At 41.3% G+C, this 25,569-nt stretch overlaps 1 protein-coding gene across 1 annotated transcript in view; it reads right to left on the reverse strand.

The window, feature by feature from the left end:
• The window catches only part of LOC115823467 (1-phosphatidylinositol 4,5-bisphosphate phosphodiesterase epsilon-1-like), a 34,439-nt gene that overhangs the window by 5,083 nt on the left and 3,787 nt on the right, over positions 1-25,569 (reverse strand). Inside the window, exons 2-25 of the mRNA XM_030787518.1 lie at positions 19,299-19,389; positions 18,259-18,525; positions 18,161-18,189; positions 17,544-17,689; positions 16,999-17,245; positions 16,690-16,901; positions 9,726-10,413; positions 9,425-9,601; positions 9,181-9,298; positions 8,712-8,889; positions 8,465-8,584; positions 8,056-8,192; positions 7,676-7,914; positions 7,398-7,459; positions 6,984-7,149; positions 6,758-6,865; positions 6,253-6,369; positions 5,936-6,094; positions 5,578-5,704; positions 4,875-4,916; positions 2,293-2,420; positions 1,809-1,926; positions 1,190-1,321; positions 750-1,046 (exon numbers count right to left, since the gene is read on the reverse strand). Of these exons, the coding sequence (XP_030643378.1) occupies positions 750-1,046; positions 1,190-1,321; positions 1,809-1,926; positions 2,293-2,420; positions 4,875-4,916; positions 5,578-5,704; positions 5,936-6,094; positions 6,253-6,369; positions 6,758-6,865; positions 6,984-7,149; positions 7,398-7,459; positions 7,676-7,914; positions 8,056-8,192; positions 8,465-8,584; positions 8,712-8,889; positions 9,181-9,298; positions 9,425-9,601; positions 9,726-10,413; positions 16,690-16,901; positions 16,999-17,245; positions 17,544-17,689; positions 18,161-18,189; positions 18,259-18,525; positions 19,299-19,389 (4,105 nt within the window). The remainder of the gene's footprint in view (positions 1-749; positions 1,047-1,189; positions 1,322-1,808; positions 1,927-2,292; positions 2,421-4,874; positions 4,917-5,577; positions 5,705-5,935; positions 6,095-6,252; positions 6,370-6,757; positions 6,866-6,983; positions 7,150-7,397; positions 7,460-7,675; positions 7,915-8,055; positions 8,193-8,464; positions 8,585-8,711; positions 8,890-9,180; positions 9,299-9,424; positions 9,602-9,725; positions 10,414-16,689; positions 16,902-16,998; positions 17,246-17,543; positions 17,690-18,160; positions 18,190-18,258; positions 18,526-19,298; positions 19,390-25,569) is intronic.

A 25,569-nucleotide genomic window follows, 5' to 3' on the forward strand; every position in this document is an offset into this window, starting at 1 on the left:
TGGTAGTGAGATGAAAGTCAAGTTTTCTGTTTTTGAAGCTGAGTGTCAAGTGTTTTTACAATAAGGTCAAGTGAATTTTTAAACAACTCCAGTTTCCTTCTCTGGGAGCAAGATGAAGGACAACTGTTTTGCAGGTCAAGGTCAAGTGTTTTTAATATACATTCTCACATATTTCTAAAACAATTTATGGCAGACTTTGTGAATGAAGGGCAAATATTTAAAAAGAAAACTTCCAACATATGGATCGGTTATTAAACAAAAAGAATGATATGCAGGATATGAAATACATCACTGATCTAACATAATATATGTATACAGCTCAGTTTTGTTTGTATAAATGCTTGTTACAACAGACATCTTAACTTAGCAGCTGTACAGCATCCTAGGCTTGACAGCTCCAGTAAGCCACAACAGTAAGGAAAATCTCTCACAGAGTAAGGAAGAAACCTCAAGAACAACCATGACTTAAGAAGGGGGAACCCATCCTTTTCTTTGTGTCAACTAGTAGATAGAGTATGCGAGACAGGTGAGGTCAGAGAGAGTGAAAGGATAATAGCTGTGTGCCGTATGTGCAGATCAAGGGCAGAGACATGAACACAGAACTCTGTATTAATTTGTATTTGATATGAATTGATCACATTGCATGTTTATCCTGTGTTTTTGTCTGTGTGTTGTTTCTGTGTTATGGGTTGTAGTGTGGCATAAATGTATTTCAGGGCGAGACAGCTGAGAGTCAGTGCCATACACACCATCGGTCTGGTAATTCAGGGCGACCAGCTGTATGCCGTGTTGCCAGAAGAGCAGTGGGTTTGGGTTTGTTGAGTCAATGCGCGTGGCAGCCGGGTATGTCCGCAGGAGCTGAGCGGTCGTGTGTTGAATCAGTTTGTGGGAATAACGTCGACACAGACGCTTGGCAGCGTTCTCGTTGACGGAGGAGACATGGTAACACTTGGGTGTTCGAATCAGTGTGCTCAGGGAAGGGGAGGGGCCAAACGAAGAGGAGGTCGACTCCTCCCAACTCAGACGACAGCCCTCTGACACTGCGGCTAATGTTAAAATGAGAGAAGTGTGATTAAACAGACCAACTTTACCTGCTTCAAAAGATTTTTAATGATACTGCAAAATGACAAATGGAAAGAGGGTTAGAGAGAAAGACTGCGCGGTGGATTGAAAGAGTGGGTGAAAAGACCTTTTCCAGGGTGACGATTGAGGGGTATGGGCTCTCCAGAGATGTTTCTGCCTGGTGTATTTCCAAAGATCGACTTTCGGCATTTTCTTTCCTTGCCCTGGGCAGAACCCAGTGGATCTAATGTGGAGAGACCTGTAATACACACACACACACACACACACACAAACACAGACATGAAAGCAGACATGAAGAACATGCACATATTCACACATACACACACACACACACACACACACAAACACACATGCGTAGTACACATTCAATCATCAGTGTGCATGACACATTAAAAGTATACATTAACACCATCTGTAAACTGAAACACTGAATATCAAAGTGTATATTATTATTATTACACATATTATATTACACAATTTTTTTCATTATATCAATCTTTTCTTTGCTGGCCAGAAATATATCTATAGCATATTTCTGATGGAAATGTTAGTTAATGCTTAGCTTTCGCTAAGACAACAACTGATAAGTATTTTATATTCTAACAGGATTAATGTGACAGAATGAAATCACACACACACACACACACACACACACACACAGACACACACATACACACACACACACATACATACAGAGACATACAGTAGAGTGGAGTGTTGCAAACCTGGGAATTTGACAGCCTGACAATAAATGATGAGATCTGACAGTTCCTGAGCAATCTGTCTGCCCTCTTTCTTACTGCGTGGGAATTTAAACTCCTCCCCCATGTCCATATCAAAAACCTATGACACAGAGAGAGAGGGAGAGAGATAGATGGACAGAGAGAGAGAGAGAGAGAGAGAGAGAGAGAAAGAGGTAGAGAGAGAAAGAGAAAGCATGCGTGCATTTTATGATCTTTATTGTAAGATTGTAATTATGATACGCAAACGCTGCTCTTTGCAGTCATTGCAAGAAAATACAAACACAAGAGACCAAGCACATAAATATGGTAATTCTAACCTAATTGTACTACACATAAATATAGTAGACATAACCTAACTATACATACATACACATATGTATACTAGCACTAACCTAAGATACATTGATAGAGTAGCTTTAGTAGAGGGCTGTGTAATACAGTACTAATCAGCTGGGACGATTCTAACCTTTCCTTTGTTTTGACTGGTGGGCTCTCCTCTCTTAGCTCTTTTTGGAACATCATCACTTGACTCAGACTGAAACTTCTCACTTGACGACACAAATTTCCCCTCGGGACGATCCTCCAGGATATTATCTAAATCCCAAACACACACACACACACACACACACACAGGGAAAGAGAGAGAGAGAGAGAGAGAGAGAGAGAGAGAGAGATTCTTGAGAACTAAACAGAATCGTGAGCACATGCAAACAGACTTCCAGTCTCATGAACAAACACTGCAGAGGCACAGAGAGCTCACAGAGGGATTAGAAATAACACTGCGGTAGACTCACAAACAAGCAATATCACAGACAACAATTTGTGCTTTATATCAACACAATATCCATTTCATATCAAGAAGTCATCAAGTAATCAGACAGCTCAAGCGAAAATTTAACCTTTGTACAACTTCTTTTGTTTTTCTTTAACTAGAATCACAGACAGCAGAATCCATTGGGTCGGCAGAATCCATCTGTTTGGTCTGATCTGTGGTCACAAAAATTATAATTTTTCAAGCGACTGTTTCTTCAAAGTTGTCAGTCTTGTACTTGCTGTTTTGAACTGGATTTAATACAGACATGAGCAGTTACTTGAAATGTTTGAAAACTGTTTACTAGTCAAATGTTTGTCCTCTTAATTGTTTCTTTCCTGTAAGCTTCATGAGAACAGTGAAATGAAATGGTATCAATTAGGGAGCTATTTACAGACACGGGGGGTCTAAGGGCAGCCCGTGGTTAGAGCAGTGGGCTTGTGACTGAAAGGTCGCCGGTTCGATTCCCAGGACTGGCAAGAAAACATCCAGGGATAACTTGGATGCCCCCCAGCACACCTGCACCTGCCCCCCAGGTGTGCTGCCCACTGCTCCTGTTCACTATCGATGTGTCAGGATGGGTTAAATGCAGAGGTCAAATTCACTGCTCACAGTGTGTGTGTGTGCTGTCACAGAGATGTAATCGTAATCTTAATCTAAAAGAGCAATGCATACTATGAAACACAAAAGAGACAAGACATCCATCCCAAAACAGACACACACACACACACACACTCTGTATGTTGATGATAAGTTGAAATATTTTTCCAGAGACCACATGCTGTTCTGTTGAGAGAATGGAAACTTTCAGATGCCACTGCGACTGGGTGTCTCTATCTGTGAGGCCGCACACGCTGTCTTTGCCCAGAGCAGTACATTTTCCCAGAGCACAGACGGTTATATTAACTCTAGCAGTACATTTTCCCAGAGCACAGACGGTTATATTAACTCTAGCAGTACACTTTCCCAGAACACAGACGGTTATATTAACTCTAGCAGTACATTTTCCCAGAGCACAGACGGTTATATTAACTCTAGCAGTACACTTTCCCAGAGCACAGACGGTTATATTAACTCTAGCAGTACACTTTCCCAGAGCACAGACGGTTATATTAACTCTAGCAGTACACTTTCCCAGAGCACAGACGGTTATATTAACTCTAACAGTACACTTTCTCAGAGCACAGACGGTTATATTAACTGCAGCAGTACACTTTCTCAGAGCACAGACGGTTATATTAACTCTAGCAGTACACTTTCCCAGAGCACAGACGGTTATATTAACTCTAGCAGTACACTTTCTCAGAGCACAGACGGTTATATTAACTGCAGCAGTACACTTTCCCAGAGCACAGACGGTTATATCAACTCTAGCAGTACACTTAACCAGAGCAGGGAAGGTAATATTAACTCTAGCAGCACACTTTGCCAGAGCAGGGATGTTCATATTAAGTCTGTGGTTTCTATTGGCCCTGAGGTCTTTCCCAATCAGGCTTTACCATCTGCAGAGCTGTGACCTTACAGAGAACACAGCAGCAGTGACGTGAATTTTTGTCCAGCTTATCCAGTTTACACTAACACTGACATAACACACAATTTCATTCCAACAGCATTGTCAACATCCATTTCTGTCAATTTCCATTTCTTATCAGTGATACAAACAATACTCCTCTAGCCCCCCCAGCCCAAAAAAAACCCCAAACAAAATAAATGAATGAATGAATAAATAAATAAATAAATAAATAAGAACCCAAAACACAAAAAACACCTCTCCTAAAACCCCCATCCTACAGACCCCTACAAAACCTCAACTGGGGATTCTTTCATTGTTCTGAATCCATGTCCTCTTTCTCTTCCTCAACAACAAAGTACCAGTGACCAACGCATTTAACTAAAATACAACTTTTACGCTGTGCCAAGCCCTACTGCAAGGTGCTTTATACCGTATCAGTATAGTCTGTGCCATGTTAACATTGTCCTCAAACTGGAGCCACATAACACAAGCACAAGACCAGGCCACAAGCCAGCTGGATCGCAAATTGAGAAATCTTTGGAAAAGAGTCAAAGACTTTATGAGACTGTTTATGTGAGAGCAGGCTGTAAATCCGCAGCACGATCATTTGAGCTAAAACATGTGAACACAAGCCACTAGAACAAAGACAGACAGCACGCCACGCGATTGGCCGGCGACGAGAGTTGTTTGTTTTATTGCGTATTATGTTGATGTACTGTTTTACCTTCTTGGCCATGAAATGCAGGGGAAGCAATGAAGACATCAGCTAATAGGGAACAGCGCAGAAAAAAGGGAAAAAGGGATGGGGGGGGGGGGGGGGGTGAGAGGAAGAGAGAGTGAAGAGAGAAGAAGAGAGAGAGGGAGAGAGAAGGGGGGAGAAAGAGGGATGGAGAGAATGGTCATAAACCAAAGTATAGGAGAGCGTCCAGACTTTTTCTTTTATTTTGAAACGCACAAACACACACACACACACACACACACACACAGTATGTAGAGTGTCCTACATACTATGAAGGTAACAGTGAACCTTAGTAAATGTAAATAATAATTTATACACAGGTTTAAAGTAAAGAGCAAATGAGAACCCGCTCAAAACTATTTCTTAAAAGTCTGAGGTGATTTCACACTGACTGTATGGAAGTACCTATCGCTTCTTTTGCTGCTATAAACATTTAGCATAATTAAAGCTTTAAGGGGGCTTTGCTGTTTATTGTCATAAATCAGAGCAGAAGATCACCTCTTTAAACAAACACTGATCCATAAAGAGAGTCCTGCCTGCCTCAGGCAGCCATTGGGTGATTAGGTGAAGAATGATCCATCACTGATGAGTAAAAAAACAACAACTCCTGAATAAATCAAGAGTGCTAAACAGGTTAGTGTTGACCTCTATGGACACATCTGGTCTGTCACATTACAGCAGCACGTACCATCCGACAGTGACTCATAGTCATAGTCATACTCGTCCTCTTCCTCCTCCTCCTCTTCGTTGTTGGGCGACGCCCCAGTCAGTGTGCTGTTACTGGCCTGAACCTGCATGCTGGCCAGCTGATGTGCCTATAGCCAAGGGAAGGACCATTTAGGGGGATTGGGGGGGGGGGCATATGAAGAGGGGAGGGGCTATTGTGATGACGTCAGTGAGAAAAATGGCAACCATAACTATACAGAAACACTGTAGCAAATTCACTAGTGAATAAATGTGTATGTATGAGTCTTCGTGCACTCTCTGGGTTAATTTAATGGCCTCGCAGTTGCACTAATGCTAAAGCTTATCATTAGTGGTCCTGCCTTCTGTTTGAGAATGTCCACAGGAGCCTGATGTGCTTTAAGCTTCTTATTCTTCAGGAGGATTTTTCCTCGTAGTTGCCACGGTGATGGTAACAAAGGATCATCATAGAAATCACTCTCAAATAGGAATTTAGTCACCAATTTGTCTCCAAACACGGTCTGTAAGTGAAAGATGTTCAAAACAGAAAAAACTCAAGGTTAAACACCTTTACAATAAAAGTTAAATGGTTTGTGCTTATTATGGGTATGATTGCTTGTCTGTGTTGAAATGAGAAGACATAAGTGTGTAGTGTAGGTATGTGGCAGCGCGTGAGGACCTTAAAAATCTCAGCCATTTTGCGTTGCTGTGGCAGGGAGCAGTGGTTTTCTATAGAGAGGATGACTGGGAGGTCAGAGGTCACAAAGGCAGAGCGATTCACAGCCTCCACCACGTCCTGGGTCACATCACAGCCAATGTGTATTAAACAACATTATTATTACAGTCTCCCAATGTGTATTAAACAACATTATTATTACAGTCTCCCAATGTGTATTAAACAACATTATTATTGCAGTCTCCCAATGTGTATTAAACATTATTATTACAGTCTCCCAATGTGTATTAAACAACATTATTATTACAGTCTCCCAATGTGTATTAAACAACATTATTATTACAGTCTCCAATTAAACCTGCACTCATGCAACACTGATTAAACTACACTATTCTTCATATGCCTAAACTCAGAAACTAAAACCAGCCATGAAACATAAGGATTAACAATATCTAGGAAATTAGAGTGCTTTAAAATAATGCTTTTAAAGGTAGTGTGTATGCCAGACCTTGAATGGGATTCGGGTGGTGAGGGTGTGTCCATGATAGATGATTGGCATGCCATCATCTCCATCCCAGCAGTCCAGCTCCACACTCCTACAGCCCTGCAGCAACACCTACACACACACACACACACACACACACACACACACACACACACACACAAACACTGTATTCTTTACTTTTTGCCCATCCAGTGTAAAGCCCACCCAGAATGACTGTTGCCTCACCTACCTGACTGTAGAGCTCAACAGAGGACTCTCCTTTGAGCTGGTGTCCAGTGAGGTAAGTGTTGTGGGAAGACTCAACATAGTAGTAAGAAAGAGGGAATTGAAGATCCTCCAAATTCACTTGAGTGTCCTCCATTTTTGATGCAAAATTATCCTTATCTGTCAAAAACCTGATGAGAGAGACACACAGCACTACCAATCAGCAGAGGGAACACACTTGTCTCTCTCATTACAGACAACTGACCACAGAGACACACCCACTTAAACAAACTACACCCAATCAACAACATATCAAATCCAGGCAGCTAAGAGGACAGATTTACCTCAAGGAAAATTGAAGCAAATAGGAACCCTTTCACTCAGGACTAAGTGTATTCCTATACACAGACTAACAACAGGTTTACCCGATGTTTCTGACCTTGCAAAGCCTTCAAAGGACATCCATCCCATCTGACGCAAACTGGCACATGGCTCATGCCTCTGCCAACATCAACAGTCAGAAAAGAGAGAGAAATATAACAGAGAAATATCAGAGGGCTTTTGATAACTTTCATATCTATTCAAAATTTCCAGCGGGTGACGGAGGTGACGGAAGTGCGTGTGTGTGTGAGAGAAAGAAAAACAGTGCAAGTAAAACAGACAGAGAGTGTAAGACGCAGTGTGTGTGTCTGTGTAAGTGTGTGTGTGTGTCTGTACCTGTATGATGCTGAGTAACTGATCATGTGTGTGGTGCTCTCTCTGATAATTGACCATAAAGTTGTTGAGTTGTTCAATGCCCCAGGCCTGTTGACCCAGGGACACACTCTCTACCCCTGTCCCGTTACACACAATGCTGGAAGCAGCAATCGCATCCCAAATCTGCCTCTGCCCCTCACTCTCCTCCCCACGGCCACGTAAAGACAAACCAGGGTCTGAACCATTACGGGTTAACAGGTCTGCAAGAGAGAGGAAGACACACACACACACACACACCCCAGATATAGATTAAAACTAGTATGACCATTAAGGACTGTATGTGTGTAATGAAACAGGTACACACCGACCTCAGGCTGAGTGTGTTTGTGCAGGATACTCACCTAGGTCAGGCTGTGTGTTGGTCAGTTTGTCATCGATGATCAGACTGGTGTAGAGGGGGACAGGGTCTGTGGCACAGCGCCCACAGGGCACCGCATGGGCATCAAACAACTCCTTCAGGTCTTTCCGACTCCGGATGCTACATACACATACATACATACATACACACACAATTTTTCAAAGAAAGTATTGAGGGGTTAATTGACGGAGTACTTAAAACATGAAATTAAAAAATGCAGCTTCCAGATGACTTGGGCAGTAATGCACATAACATAGAACATATTCAGTGCGCATTACATAGAGCATATTCAATGCACGCTACATAGAGCATATTCAGTGTGTGTATAGATGATGGGATACATCTGAGTAATTGTGATTTTAATGTGTGGTCAATAACTATATTGTGCTTACCTGAATGATTTGTAGAGCTCCACAAACTGGCTGAAGCTCATGGTGGAATCAGAGTCCATCAGGTTCTGGAAACCCCTCAGAGGCTTCTGTCGCCCTGCCAACCCCCGGCCTGACGAAGCACTGTCACAACACAGTTAGTTTGTCTTTGTATACTGAACTACAGAGTGCTTTACAAACAAATATAGTCTCTCTCTCTCTCTTTCTCTCTCTGTGTGTGTGTGTGTGTGTGTGTGTGTGTGTGTCTCACCCTGAGTTCTTCACCGAAGTGTTTGGCTGAACACTTGTAGACAGATTAGAATTTAATGATGATGATGAGGATGATGATGACGATGATGCTGATGATACTGATGATGATGCATTGATCGGAAAGGCTTTACTCAGAGACAGGGAGAATGGTCCAGGTAGGCCGAATGAACCACTATCATCTGCTCAAACACACACAGACAGAGCAGAAATTCATCATATAAAGGAGTTTTTTTTTTTTTTTTTAACCAGAAGCAGGTGGACCATATCATGAATGGTCTTTAGAGTCAATCTGACTTTGAGGATTGTCCAAAACCCCAGGCCTCTGTAAACTCTGTACTGTTAATAAAGTATGAAATTACACCAGTATATTACTCAATTACTCTTGTACTTATTATTGTATTATTCTCCTTAGTATACTCTGTAATACTCCTGATAGCAATAGTGTTTTTACTTCACAAGGAGGTTTTGACCTAATTCATCCTGATCCACACTGTCTGATGGATCCGACCCACTTCGACCCAGAACCTCCCCACCACTCCTCGTCTTCCTCGAGCCCGTCTCATCGTCTGTGGCATCTCCACTGTCTCCCTGGAATAAAACACGCATGCCGCAAAACGACACGTTCTCATTCATCCAGAAAGATAAACTATTAATTCAATTTAAGAAAGATGAATCCCCTTCCTCCATCTCAAGTCCCTCTACACCCTCTCTCACCCTCATCAACATTTTCTTTTTTTTCTTGGTGTTAATGACTCCAGGGCTGATCTTCTGATTGCCTGTATTACTGAGAGAGCTGTTCTTTTGATTGGCTGACTGTGGGCTATTCCAGCGTCGACCCCCAAACAGTTCGATGGCCTGAGCTAGCGTAGGACCCTCATACCTGCCATCCTCCTACAGAAACACATTAGAACACATGCTGTCAGAACTTCAAACATACATGCACACTTGTATTAACAGATATGTGCACTTAGTCTCACCCACAGGCGCGCACACACACACACACACGCACATATACCTGGTATAAGTTGATGTACTGCCTCCTAAGCCATTGCAGTCTCTGATCTGGAAACTTCTTCATCCTCCTGACAGCATGAAGCAGCTGTTCCAGGCCTTCACACAGCATGCGCAGAGTGTATGTTGGGCCTACAAAGTGCAGCAGGCGGTTCTCCGTGGTGTGCGCTCCATAAAGTAGCGTCAGAGCGTTCTCCTGGATGTTTAGACCCATGGGAAGTTTATTTTGCGCACACACACTCGTCAGATCCACTCCGCTGTGACCCAAAAACACAGCCTTTACTATGCTCAGGTCGACAAATCCGTCGGTCAACCCTGCCAGGATGGGCTGCCCACCCACCTGAGGTCGAGTGTGGGGAGAGTCTGTTCCACTCACCCCGCTGGATCCAGGGCTGCGTATGCGTCCGTTGGTGGTTGACGTGTTATGAATCTTTCCCCAGGTGAGGAAACAATTATCCGGCTGTAGGCGTAGTAAGCATCGGGCTGTCTGGTGGGAGTTCTGCTCGTAGTGGATCACTGTTGCCCCCTGCAGGAGGAAGTGATGAATATGTGGTCGGATAGACAAAACATACCAGGGAATGAGTTCAGTTCCATGCCCAAACGCATGTTGGGGGTCCTCTGCCTGGAGCTCGTCCTCCTTTACTTGTTCCAGTTGGTCGCACTCTGAGTCAGACTGGTCACTGGCTATGAACCTGGTCAATCAGAGAGGAGCACAGAGAGAAGCCATGGTGGACAAATGAAGATGATGAAAGACAAATAATACAATTTTCATGAATGATTTCCACGCAGGTCATTTTACTAAGAACAAACAGGTAAAGTGAACATCGTAGACACTCCGCTGCAATTTCAGAGATCCAAATAGACAAACACAGGAATGTCATGCATAATGATACTCACAGTCATGCGTGTAATAAACAGAAGTGTATGTTATGGAGTCTGAAAGCTGCCAAAATGTTGCAAACACACTGAACATGTTTCAGAAATGTCCCACTATTTGCAAATCTACACACTCTCCCATACAAATACAACACACACCTCTGAAACAAACACAATGTGTGTACAAAAATGGCTATCAAAAAAATACAAAAAAAAAGTTTGTAAGTAACATTCTTATTTGCAAAACACATTGCATTTTTTCAGGGGTTCGACCGATTATCTGGTCATTAGATAACAGGGGCCAATATTTGCAAATTTTTGATTATCTGTCATCGGTACATTTCCGCCACTTGAAAAAAAAAAAAAAAAGTCAAGTCACATAGTATGTCATAATAATGAGAACTTATCTCATAATTATGACTTTGTATCTCATAATTATGACATAGTGTCTCATAATTATGACTTATTATCTCAAAATTATGACTTAGTATCTCATAATTATAATTTACTATCAGAGATACAAAGTCATAATTATGAAGTACGTTCTCATTATTATGACACACTATGTGACTTGATTTTTTTTTAAAGTGGCGGAAATAGACTTCCATAGACAACGTTATTTGACCTCGAAAAGCAAACGTTTTCTCAGACCTGCTGCTGTAAACAAGGATGAAATGTAAGTATCCAGTAAAAGGGTTGTTGTGCTCAAACCATACCATTAACCAAATTACACTAGGCTAATGGGACCTTTTTGAATCAATATAAGTAGTTTACGCTTAAGATAAAAAATATGTTTGGAATATAAAAAAAAATAAAGGACTTGTAATAAGGACTAATTGGTGCACTTATCCCATAGGTTCCAACAGTTTTACACTGCACATTTAAGAAATAGTAATGTATATTTATTCTTTCAAACGAAACACTCACTCACTCACAAAGCTGCTTATCCTAGTTAGAGTAGTGGGGGGGTGCTGGGGCCTATCCCAGTATACAATGGGTGAAAGGCAGGGAAACACCCTGGACAGGTCATCAGTCCATCGCAGGGCAGACACTCATTCATACCTAGGGGCAATTTAGTGTCTCCAATTCGCCAAACCTGCATGTCTTCGGACTGTGGTGGAAACCAGAGCTCCCAGAGGAAACCCACGCAGACACGGGGAGAACATGCAAACTCCACACAGAAAGGACCCTGGCCACCTGGCCTGGGAATCAAACCCGGAACCTTGAGGCGACATCGCTACCCACTGCGTCACCGTGCCACCCTCAAATGAGACGTTAAAAGGAATTTACCCTTAAAGCATAGCCTTCTGAATTACAGTTATCTTTTAAGCAACCGTTCACAAAATTAAACTTGAACTCGCTTGCGGCTGCGCTGTATGTTAGAACCTCGTGGCAAAGCTGCAAATACCCGCTCGCTGCTTTGATGTTTCTTCATTTGGCCTCATCATCATAATGGAATTGGAGTTATTAAAATAAAAATTTGCCGCATACACTTCACAGTATTTTCGCTAGCTTTGAGCTGTCCATTCCTCACATAAATGACTTATGAGCAAATGGGCCCCTAGAATCTCCCCACAGCTTTTGAAAAAGCGTGAGAATGCACAGGCTAGTTATAAGGTCTGACATTTCATACTTTACGATGAAAATGCAGCCTAAATGATGTATCAATTCGCTTTATTTCTTACGCAATTATTGCCGTCGTCCGTCCGATTACTGAATGCTTTTGAAATAGCAATAGGCGTCCGTGGCGTAGCCAAAATAAGATAACCACAGAGAAATTTACCCACAACGTCAAAATTTGCCCCCTTTTACTAGGCCTCTATCTCTCGAACACCGTCTCATTCGAACGTGCACGCCCTCGCACCCCGGATGCAGCTCAAATGTGACCTTTACAGATAATCTGTAATGCCAAATGTGGTCAGCAATGTAGCCAACATTGTAGGAAGAACTGTAGGTCTGTAATTTTAAATGCAACTTGCCCATGCAAACACTCGAAACAATTTTCTTATCTTCCTGCCTTTTTCTGAAACCTGCTTTAGATGGATTCAAAGAAGAGATTAGCAAGTGCAGTATGGGCCACTTCACTAAACAATCACCAGACCATGTGATATGCAACACATGCAAAAGACTAGAGTCAGCACAGGCTCAGGAGGGCCGAAATACAAAAACACCAGTGATCTTTGGGCCCATCTCAGGATTCATTACCCCAATTTGCATAATGCAGCACACACACACACAAAAAAAAACATCAGACGCACGGTCAGCTACAACAACCTCACTCCAGCCTGCAATACAGAAACTATTTCAAAATAAAAAAATGTCCAAATTCTGATGAAAAATCTAAACAATTGGACCGACTCATCACAGAAATGATAATCACTGACAACCAGCCATTTACGATGGTGTCTGATGCTGGCTTCAAGCGACCTCTCTCAGTGGCTTAGCCATGATACACATTGAAAAATGAGAAGTTTTATCAAACCGAAAAGCTTGAACAGATTCACCACCAGGTTGCAGCCAAGATAAAGACCCTCCTCCAACCAGAGAATGCTGGTCATTGGCTTTCACTACTGACTGCTGGTCTAGTACTACAGAGTCACTCATGAGTCTCACTTGCCATTTCATTGACAATAGCTGGAAAATAACCCGGCAGTCCTGAACAACACAGCAACGCACGGTTCCTATACTGGCAAACACATTAAGGAAACATTCTTGGGCATGTTTGATGACTGTGGAATAGTCCAAAACAAAGTGATGCTTGTGCTTTGTGATAATGGAGCAAATATGGTCAAAGGAATGAAGCTAGCTGTTCTACCAGATCTTAGCTTCACAGCACATTTACTACAGCTTGTGGTGAATGATGGTTTGATGAGCCAAAGAGCAGTGATAGATATAACTGCAATGTTAAAGAAATGTGCAACACATTTCCATCATTCTGTTCTTGCCAAGGAGCGTTTGGGGGCCATTCAGAATGACCCCGGTCTGCCTAAGCACAGTTTGATTCAGGATGTCCCAACCAGATGGAACTCAAAGGTACACATGCTACAAAGAACGCTGGAGCAGAAGTGTGCTCTCAACGTATATGCAGGCAAGTACAGAGGGTACACATGTCCAAATGCTGACCAGTGGGACACTGTAAGTAATTTGGTTGAAACTCTCCTTCCAGAGGCGACACTTGAAGTAAGCCAGAACATTTCATCACTTTCTTGCATCATTCCATGCCTGACGGTGCTAAAAATGCTGTTTCAAGCTGATAAAGGACTCTCCCCAAGAGGAATAAAAACTCTTAGGCAGGTCATGAGAGAGTCTCTCAGCAAACACTTTCCAAAACTTGAGGAAACGAAATGTGTGATGCTTGCTTGTTTCTTGGATCCCCGTTACAAGCATCATGCTTTTTCCTGTGAGCAAACAGCTCAGAAAGCCAAAGAGTGGCTTTTGTGGAGACTCTGGGAAAAAGGGCAAATTGAGGAGAGCAGTCTTGCAGACTGTGCTGCCACTGAAACCGCAAGCGAAGGGCAGCCAGATATACGTATGGTTGCGAAAAGGAAGCGAATTGAGAGTGCAGCCTCTCATGTATGGATTGATGAAATGTTCAGTCACTTATCAGGGCCCCACACAAGCAAGACTGCACCCCACGCTACCATTGAGGATGAAGTAGACCTCTACATTAAGGAACCATTGATTGACCGCCGAAATGGGGATCCACTACTTTGGTGGAGAGAAAATGAAGCACATTTTCAGCTACTTGCTGCACAAGTAAGGAGATATCTCTTTCCCCCACCCTCCTCAGTTGCTAGCGAAAGAGTTTTCAGTGAAATTTCACCGATATAAGACAAAAACAGGAGCAGGCTCAGAGGAGAAAATGCTGAAAGGCTCTGCTTTCTTCACCACAACCTCGTGCTACTGGACTGGAAGTAGGCTACTAGAATGATTGGACTGGATGTACCAGTAACATGTTCAGAAAACCAGACAGGTACACATTTTAGTCTTTTAGTCTTTTTAGTCTTTTGGTCCTCACATCTTTGAGAAAGAATTTTCATTGGATCTTTATTTGACTTTCATAGTGGTGATGTGTGCCTGAAAACATATGACTACATAAAGAGGGTTTGGAATTAACTTCAATTTGTCACAGCCTATTTCTTTTCACACCGAAAACCTCCCCCCCCCCCCCCATGTTAAAATCATTCATGTATTGGACTGAAATATTGGTTATCATCCTCTTTTTGTCACAGATAATCATTATCGTATCAGGCCAGAAAAATACATATTGGTCGACCTCTAATTTTTTTTTTTTTTTTTTTTTTTTTTTTTAATTTTTTGATGTTTTGCATTTGCAAAAAACATTGTGTTTGCTGAGAAGTGTGTGTTGTATCTGTAAAGCATAGTGGGCATATTTCCAAATCGTGGGGCCTTTATAAATCAAATTCTGTTTGTCTTCAAATCATGGGGCATTTATAAAACATATGCAGTGTGTTTGTGGCATTTTAGCAGCTTTCTAACTCCATATTATGTGTGTGTGCATATACGTGCCTGTGTGTGTGTGGAGGTGTGTTTATGCATGACTTACTGAACATGTTTTGATAGAGCAATGTTCTTGAATGACTGTGAACATGGCCATCTTTGATAAATGAATGTGGATAGAGGGAGAGAGAAAGAAAAAGAGAGAGAGAGAGAGAGAGAGAGAGAGAGAGAGAGAGAGAGAGATTGAGAGTAAATGCATGGAGACTGGTTGAGAAGCTCGTGGCAAACCAAACACAGCTGAAAGGCTTTATGTTCCTTAGGCTGGTGTGTTGACACACTTCATATGTTCAGACACAAAGACTGACCTGCCCTAACTAAAACTGAGGACTTATTCCTTAAGACTTCCTTAAGTCTTGCTCCTGGAGCTCCAGTGCAGTGATCATTATAGATCTCTCCCTGTGCCAACACATCTGACTCAACCAATCAGCTAAAAAAACTACTGCAACTGATGGTGGTTTATAAAAATGGCAAGAGACTTGAAATGTACAGAGTTGTGGTTGCCAAAAAGATGGATTGAGAGACATTCATGTCGATTAACCATCCCATTTTGACCTACTCATTTCTTTTCCCTCTTTATCTGTTCTGTCCTTTGTAAATATTCTGTATGGCAGAATGATTTTAAGCCTTTAAATATTTGCTATTTGCTGCATTTCATTAAGTGACCAGTCATGTAGTTGTGGGCCATCTTCGGCAAAGATCATCTCTAAAATGAATTTTAAAAAGAATAAATTAATTGTTGAAGCAACCTAATTTCATCAAATCTTGACTACCATACACAAAACACTGCTATCCTCAATGTTCACCCACACTAGACACAAGCCTGAACTCTACATAAAGTACTGAGACCTGTAACTATAAAAAACTAATGTTCCTCTCAAAAAAGTGTCATTACTTCCAAACTAGTTCGTAGGTTATAGGTAACGCTTTATTTTACAGTCTGCTAATTACCAGGTATTAACTAAGATAAGAGATGGTAATAAAAATAAAGGTATTAGGAAAGTACAAAAAAAATGGATAGGAAGTACTAAATTATTTCCTGGTAAGTACATAGAAACCTACTAGGAAACTAGATGGCAACAAAATATATTTTCTCGGAAAGCACCCATTAGAAAAGTATAGTAAGTACCAAGTTATGATCTAGGAAGTACGTGGAAACCTGCTTGGAAACTAGATGGTTAGGGTTAAGGTTGTCGCCATCTAGTTTCCTAGTAGGTTTCTATGTACTTGCCAGGAAATTATTTGGTACGTCCTATCCTAATAACTATTTTATTACCATCTCATTTCCTAGTTAATACCTGGTAATTAGTGGACTCTAAAATACAGCGTTACCTGTTAATGAAGTTTAACAAACCCTGTCATACCACAGTCTACCTTCACTGGTACAAACAGTCCCTCTGAACTCTGACCACTGATAGTTTAACCCTAGATTACATATGTGACCAGAATGTGCAGACTGAAGGAGCGTTAAGAGCATTTAACATGCTCTCGTTATGAAACAGTTAATGAGCTGTGTTGGATTTGCCCTTTGGATCAGCCTTGAGATCAGTCCTGTTTCTACTTGGTGAACTCACTGGTTGCGGTTTTGCTCCCTAAAGGAATTCTGACGCGAGGGGGCATTCCCCTCGCCAGCTGACTCCTCCCCCTCCTCCACCTCGAGGCTGCGGTTGCAGCTGCGAATGGTCTGCAGGATGTTATTGACAGTCTTCTCTTTCTCCGGATTGGTCAATCCTTCAGGCCCTGCCCTCTGCAGGAAATGATCCTGTCCACTGTAGTCTGTTATGAACTACAGTGAAAGGGAAATAGAGGGAGCAGCTGGAGAAAAAAGCTTCACCCACCAAATGTATATAAGTCCCTGTCTGTGCATGAGTACCTTTGCTCACCTCTATGGAGTCATCTCGTTGGCGTAGGCTGATGAGGCTGGCAGTGCCCTCCAGTGCCAGGCCGAGTTCTTGGAGGAAGATCCCGCAGAAGGGCACCACCCTGCAGCCGGGGATGTGGCGTGCCCTGTTTAATGCCTTACGGTACTCGGCACAGCTCTCATGATGTGCCATGGCATCCTTAAGGGCACGCATGGTCTTAATGTCCGCCTGACACATGAACTGCCACATCTTCAGCACCTTACGAGACCTTCTCAGGGAAGAGAGAGAGAGAGGGAAAGAGAGAGAGATGAAACAAGAAGTGGTTAAGATAACCCCTCAGACTTAGTGTTTAACTGTGAGGGTGAGTGTGAGTTAAAGTGGTCAGAGCCACAGAGTGCCAGTATCTGAGTCATATTTATCAATGTCATGTAATAACAGTTTTAATATCTGAGTCATACAGTCACAGAGTTGGCATACCGGTGTTTGAGTTTCGCTATCTGAGGAACAGTGTGTGAGTCACAGTGCTTAGATATGACTTTTACTATCTGAGCTGCAGAGAATGTTACCTCAGACCAGCCAGGATCTCCATAACTGCATTGTAATTGCCCATGTTCCAGCAGCACCGGGCTGTGTGAACGAGGTAAGAGAACACTTCCCTCTTCTCTTCCATTGATCCCGCTGTCAAGATCAGCCACGTCACCCACGAGCTCACCTGTAACCATGGTTTCAGCCTGGATTAAAACACTCGTCGCTAATGTCTGAGACAAGCCACCTAACAACATGTCTCATGCATCTCTCACCAATTCTGAACTGTAGCAAAACTGAGAAGACATTTGTCCCTTTTTTGATTTAGTGGGGTGCAGCGTGTGTACACCTCCACTCTTCCTTTGTACATTTACTTATTTATTTATTTGTGAGGTATCACCAAAAGAGAAGACATTGCATTGTGACAATATGATGTTACTACACTTAAGCAGTAGTTGGTTCTGCCACAACTTATTCACAGTTTGTGTCATAATCCTGCTATAGAACTAGTACTTATGACTGGATAATGCCAACTGGTGACCTGGGTTATGACGAGCTAATGACACAGTAAAGTCCATGTCATAAAACCTATGTGAAAAAAGGGCTACCAAACAATTGCATGATGATCATTTTTATAATGCTCAGAAATGTGTCAGACCTCATTAAAGCGGGCGACCAGGTCTTCCACTGCACTGTGGCGACGGCACGATGACATCACAGGAGCGGAGAGAGATGCACGGAGCTGTGTGTGTCCACGGGAGTTTGTCTGTTCATCTTGTGTGTGCGTTATAATGCTGCTGTGCAGCGTGTTTGTGAGGTTGTTGTGATTGTGTGTGTGTGTGAGGTCCTCGGTGAGGTAAATGAGGTAGTCTGCAGGGAGGACCCTTCTGTAGAGCTTCAGTTCCTGCTCCATCAGCAGGGCAGCAACCTCCTCAGGAAACTGAATGAGAGAATGCAGCTCCAACAGCTCTTTATCGATCCCACCCATCACACACACACCTCCACACACACTCGTCACACGCTCTAAATCAGAGACAGAGAGAGAGAGATAATGAGAGGCTGTAATCCTTAGATGGAATATGTTTTTAACTTCTAGTTTCCTTCAGTGTATGCACCGTAAGTATGCGTCTGTGTGTATGTAGATGCACTAGACGCTTGTCTGTTACATACTCGCACGTACAAAGACAAATGCACACACACAAATACACCATAATGAATCAGCTATTTAATGATCTCACCATGTTCTGTGGTCCATATCTCTTAGACATTGACCAGACTTTCGCAGCTTACCCATTAATCTGACTGTTTCAGTATGGCACGAGGACCACGCAATCCAAATGCCACCCAAAACACACGTCAACTTCAGCTGCCCCTTCTTACATAGAATCCAGACTTATAAATCTACCTTACCAAACAACCAAATGCCGGCCAAAACTCAACCCACCAGCATGCCAGCATCTTACTTTAACCCAGGAGAGAAATTTGACAACAAGGCATGTTGAGGCTTACCGTGACGAAGGCACATGGGATTAGTGGTAAAATAACTGCTCTGCTCCCAAGTTGAGAAAGAGAGAACGAGAGGAACAGTGGGATGAGGTTCTGAATTGTCCGCCGAGGTTTGTTTTGTTTTTTTGGGAGGGGGGGGGGCTCTTTCTACAATCACACTTCAGTGGCTCAAACTGCTCCGCTCTATCCAAACAATGCCATTTGAATAACACATGTTGTCATTGTTTCTTTGTGTGTGCACCATGTGAGACACTGAATGTGTGTGTGTATGAGGTGCGTATCAGGCTCACCTGACTGCATATCTTTGGGTGGGGGACTGGAGTTGGTTGGGGTAGGGGGGTTGCGGACTCCTGTGCCTGTCCCGAGAGATGCAACAGCCTCCTGGAATGGACCAGAAACACGCGACAGGAGACCAGCTTTTGACAGAAACCCCCTGTACACACACACCGAACACGCGCAAACCCCACGCACACCACAGATGCTTCTTTGAGATGCTTGAAAATGTATGAATCCTCTAGTGGAATGAAGCAAATCCACACAGCCTGAGATCTCAAAACCCACTTTATACACCACCTACAGAGAGAGAGAGAGAGAAAGAGAGGGAGGAGAGAGAGAGAGAGAGAGAGAGAGAGAGAGAGGAGAGAGAGAAAGAGAAAGAGAGAGAGAGAGAGAAAGAGAGAGAGAGAGAGAGAGAGAGAGAGAGAGAGAGAAAATAAAGTGGCATTAGGTGTTACAGCTTTTTCTACACATATTACTTGAAGACAACTGTTCTTTGGCTTATTTATCTTAATGTCATTTTTGTTTCACTCATTTACAGTGTTAATGATTTATTAATTGATTGATTCACTGATGGACTGCTTACTTTGCTAATGTGTGTTTAAACTCTGTCCAGAAGCTTGGGTCATTTCTAAAATGTAACATGAGTAGAATTCCTTTTCAGAGATTTTTCCTTTTAGTGATCACGCTTCAAAATGCAGCTGTAACGTGGATCCATCTCAAAATCATCTTGTTTTCATTGTCATCATAGCAGCACAAACAGAACCTCTATTTTCACACCACATTTAGCTTTGCTTCTTACGCCAGCCACGTCTCTCACTCCGTCTCCAAGAGACTAATGGACTCATATGGACTCATGTTGACTGAAGAGCAAGGCTGATGACACAAACACACACACACACACACACGTACGCTCTGATCAACAGGTGTGAGCGTATTTGTATTGAGAAGAGAAGGTAGTGTACTGCACAGATCAGTTAAAGTATTGAAACACAACATGTGTTTAAGAAGGAAATTTAATCAAGATTGAAGGTTTTAATTTCTTAATGCAGTCATATTCATGCACAACACACCTTGATATCTGACCAAGTTTCCCTGAGGTGAAATGTTCTGTCCATTTGCATCTCTGTGCCATTTAGCTTTGGAAAATTTATATAGACAGAGTCTATTTTCTTTCTTTCTTTCTTTCTTTCTTTCTTTCTTTCTTTCAGCATGAATCCTTGAAGTCCAACCATTCTGAGTAAAAATGCCAAGTGGATCCATTACAAGGCTGTTACGACAATCTGGAGCCAACTCTCACCAGCTTAATCAGGGCAGTGAAAAAACTTACTGTAATACTGCAATGGCATTTACCTGCAAGCTTGGCTATTCGAATAACCATGATCATTTTTTCAAACGTCTTTTTCTTGTTTTCAGATAGTCACACATAAACCCTACATCAACTGCATGTAAATTACAGTTAGAGTGACCCATATGTTGGCTAGAATCACAAATATAACTCTGTTCTGCCTGACTGTTGAAGGTTGACAAATATAGAGCAAATATAGAGTTGCTAGGTGTGAAGATGTGGTTAGGTTGCTGGCAGATGCGTCATATCCATTGTCTCCCCCTTGTAGTCTTTTGTCTGTGTTTACCCGAATGCTAGGCATTACATCCTAGTGTGTACTACAAACTGTCTCGTTGCTAATGCTAGCTAGGCTCTGACAGATGATAAATGGTCTGTTTACTCTCATTTGTTACAAGTGTTTTCAGGCTCTGGATCTCTGGCACATGGGCTAATATAGGTTTCATAATTGCAAAAGGTTATTGTTTGTGTCCACCTATGTAGGGTACAGTGGATGTTTGTGTTCCTCCCCTGCTGAGTGAGTGGGGTGTTTCTATTTACCCACGTTGGGTAAATGGGGTTGCGATTACGTGTGTTGACCTACACGCACCACTGCGAGAAAACTGCTTAGACAGAAAATCTGCTTACAGAGAAAACTGATAAAGATAAGAATTAAAGCTCTTTTCTGTTGGTAGACTGAAACACTAAGCTTGGTCATTGAATATTCTAATGTAATCGCAACATTCTTGCAATAAACATTAAGAATGTCTCTTTTTTATTTACTAATTGTCAAATGGATGGTAAACTGAAGAAGTATGGTTCATGCACTTATCATAGTAACAATTTTAAATAAACTGGTATAAAGATATAAAAAGTTGTCTTTGAATGGTCATTATGACTGCTGGTTTGGTTGTCAGACCATGTCTGCTGAATTTGAACTGGTTTTGAATATTTAGCATTCAGGTGAGAGCCAATGAAAATTAGTTTCACTTCTTTTAGGATGCTAGGCTGGGGGGAAAGGACTACCATGTTGTACTTAAATTAGAACAAGATTGCTTGATTAAAATGCCCTTTGCCCGACAGCAGCTTTCTGCCGTAAATCTATGAAGCTGCAGCCCAACAGAAATCTCATTAAATGACCAAAACCACTTAATAAATCGGACATTTGGGTTCTTTCCAGAACCTTTACTTAATGAAAAGAGCCCTGTGAGAACCACGGTGTAAAGGTGTCTGGCTTCAGTGGACAGATTAAACCCCATATCCACTAGGGCTATGTGATGTATTATTGATATTGAATATCAGTAATGTCTATCAATATCTATAATACTGAACATTCCTTGTCCATGATGTTTCAAGTGGCATTATCAAGTGTATGAGATTCTGTGTTCTGTGTTGACCGGAATTTTCTGCATTGAAGAAAGTGTCAACAAATTTCTGTCAAGCCTGTGCTGTCAGTGGGACTAACGGCAGAACCATTAAAAGCAATACATACAACAAAAAGTAAATACATTTCGATGACACAAAGTGTTGAAAAAAAGAGCTTTTCATTGCAATCTTTGTTTTTCTGTGCAGAAATAAAATACTGAAGTAGTCAGCTGCATTGATTTAAATCACTAAAACCACAGTGACACTGACAACTTAGAACTGTCATTTTTCCACTCTCTAAAGCGAATGTTGTTTCACAGGGTCATAATAAAAAGTGTCTTGGTTGTTTAATTTAATTTGAGCTGCTACTTGACTTTTCCACCATGTCAGAAGTGATATTTGTCATAAGTTTTGTTTTTTTGGTAAAAACTTTTCACATAAACCATTGTGATCTTGCCCAAATCATAAAAACAGTGCTAGTGAATGGCACGTTTCAGTGAGCAAGGAGTTGCCAGTGAGGTCAACTCATATATTAAACTTAATTTTGCAAAGACATTGTGCAAATACTTTTGCATGTTTTCTTTTTTATGTTCATTACTTCACATGCACTACACATTTATTTAAATAAGATAAGATTAACTGCTACATGTCAGTTCAGCTGATGTACTTTTGTAACCCTGAGTCATAAAACTCACATGGAAGAAGCTATAAGCTCTGAACCAACAGACCACATACTACAACATATGTGCACTACATGCAAACCATGGACACTGTAAAGAAAATGTTGGAATATGGTCACATATACCAGTATGATCAGAATGCCTGATATCCACTTATTGTTTTATGGCCCTACTCCTCACCCCTGTTATTCATCCTAAAATGCTTCCCCAAACACTCTGAGCTTTTGTTTTTATGTTTATACTGTAAACATTGAGGATTAAATACTGTCCAGAGATCTGACTGAGATCATGACCTCAGAACCTAAGTCTTTAACGATGTTGGTTTGTCTGTGGTCCACTGTCTCAGACCTAAACTCTTTTCTGATGACGCTGATTGTTGTCATAGGAACGGTGAGGGATGAAATATATTTAGAGCAACATAAGTCCAAGCTGAGAATCCTCATGTCCTGGGAAAATTACATCCTCACTCTGTGGACCACAAAAGGGCACGGTTACCATGGAGAGCAAAAGGACAACATTTTGAACCACTTTCTGTTCTTAACATTTAAAGCTTGAACAACACTCTTCAAGTAAATCTCTTCTAAAGATTTAGAAAAATGCATGCTTTTGCAGCACAATTAAAACATTAAAACAATATTTGTCTCAGAAATCAGTTAAAATGATTTGCATTATTGCCACAACTTTTCCAATATTCCACCATTTTAGAACGCAGTAAAATAGCAATATAACTAAAAACCCCTCTCTCTCTCTCTCCCTCTGCCTCTCTCTCTCTCTCTCACATACATACACCCACATACACCCATACTACCTTCACACTTTGGAATCTAGCAAACTATCTATCAGCCCTGGGTTGTTTATAATGAGGACACATTTGTCTACAGTAGGAGTACACAGTTTCAAAGCTGACTAACTTACACAGAAATTTACTATGAAAATCCGTTCTGGAGTAGATGTAGAAAGGAGGACGCATCTAAGGCTGGACCTCCCTATATGCGCACTACATCAAATGGACAGGCCACTGAACCATTGGCAATATCCAAAAATATAATTACAACTAAACAAGCAGTTTCTTCAAATCAGATTTTACTGGCTGCTTATTTGAACAAAATATAAAAATTATAGACCTTAATCATTTGATGCATGCAGTCACAAATAGCTTTGGAAAGTTTAAAACATATCATGCATGTTGGGTAACCTCTCACGTGGATTTTGTAGGTTGATATAATATCACATTAATATCATCAATGTATATTAAGAATGATTTCCTTATACCAGAATTCTTTGTTGCTTCAGGAATCAGAGAAGTTATACACTGTTTATTTTATGGACATTTGGTGTCTTATCTATTGTTTAAATATTTCACCCACTACCTTTTTAACTTAAGTTTACACCACCATAGAAAAAGACCAGATTCCAGTTTATTGTTATATCTCACACGGATTGGATATTTTCTGTGTAAACAGTAAAAAGCCATACGGAATTGGATTTCAGATTGATTTTGGGGAATGTCCATCTACATTACTAAATCTAAAACAAATCACACATCTGCTCATGTGACCTGCATCTAAAGACTTCTCCGTTACTTGCAGTCTCTGTGTCACTAACAAAACCATATATCCTTTCATTGTCATTGTCCTTTGGCAATAAAAACTTTAACATTGGTTCAATGCTTCAACAAACTTTGCCGCTACTTTGACATTGCTCCTACGTTGCCAAGGACAGATGCTGAAGAAAGAACCCTGAACATAGTTTAGTGTCCTGTGCTGGCTTAATCTGGCCAGGCTTCAGTAAAGTAAGCATGGTTTGACTCCTGTAGCAGAAGCCGTTTTAGAATCTCTATGTTTTAAACAAGCACGATAATATTAATGAGTAGAGAACAGAAAAACACAGTTTTCTGGACTGTGCCCACTTGCCATGTATTTACTGCAAGATCTGTACCAGAGAAAACATTTGACTCAGTAAAAAAAAAAGAAAGAAAAAGATTTGGGTGGATTATTTAGACAGCTTTTTTTGGCTTTCATTCCTCCCTCTCACCACACTGCTAGTTTTGACAATGAAATTTGAATACAACACCTGATTAATAAGTATAAATGAAAGCCTTGGCAAGAATAGTACTCATGTCCCTGCTTACCACTTTTTTCCATTATTATTAAACGAAATGTTTGCGCTAACCACCTAAGTTTGTGTAAGTTTGTGATTGCACTGCCATTGCCTGGATAGCTGGAGTAGGAATATGTTCATGAAAAAAGACCACATTTCTGTTTTAAATAAATGGTGTTCTGCTATATCATATTCTTGGCCCACGTAACGAAATAAGTAGTTGAAATGCACTGTGATGGGTTCGTGTATTTTGTTCAGTGTCTATATTAGCCATAGTGTTTTGTCTGGAGGCATGATGTGCACAAGATTATATCTTGCTTGTTCAGTCAGTGTGATACAACACATCTGGTGTACTGCTCACATGGTACAGAAAGTATGATGCAACAGGAGTAAGCATTGAAAAAATATATGGTTTTACAGGAAAAGAAAATGATGCATTACCTCATTATGTCATCTGAAATAACAATTTCTTTCTACTGCTTCGGTGCGGATCATCCTTAGAATAATCCAACTAATTTGGAGATCACAAAAACTTTGCAACAAGAAAATTTTTAAAAATACTTGCCATATTTCAAACCAACAAAACTAAAATTGCCGTTATGCGGGGCCTAATTCCAAACTTTAATTAGCCGGGGCAGTCACAATTTCTCAATCTCTAATGATCAACCCCATTGGCATCATTTTTAGGGAGTTTAAACTTGTTTAACTGTGGTTAACAGTAGCCCCATGGGTGAAGGTTGCAGACCAGATAATCAAGAGTTGCTTATGTGAATTTAGGGATGTTGATACTGTTGAAACGAGGCATTTAACCCCAAG

The sequence above is a fragment of the Chanos chanos genome, chromosome 10, assembly GCF_902362185.1.
Source record: "Chanos chanos chromosome 10, fChaCha1.1, whole genome shotgun sequence".
In the NCBI taxonomy this organism is placed as follows: domain Eukaryota; kingdom Metazoa; phylum Chordata; class Actinopteri; order Gonorynchiformes; family Chanidae; genus Chanos; species Chanos chanos.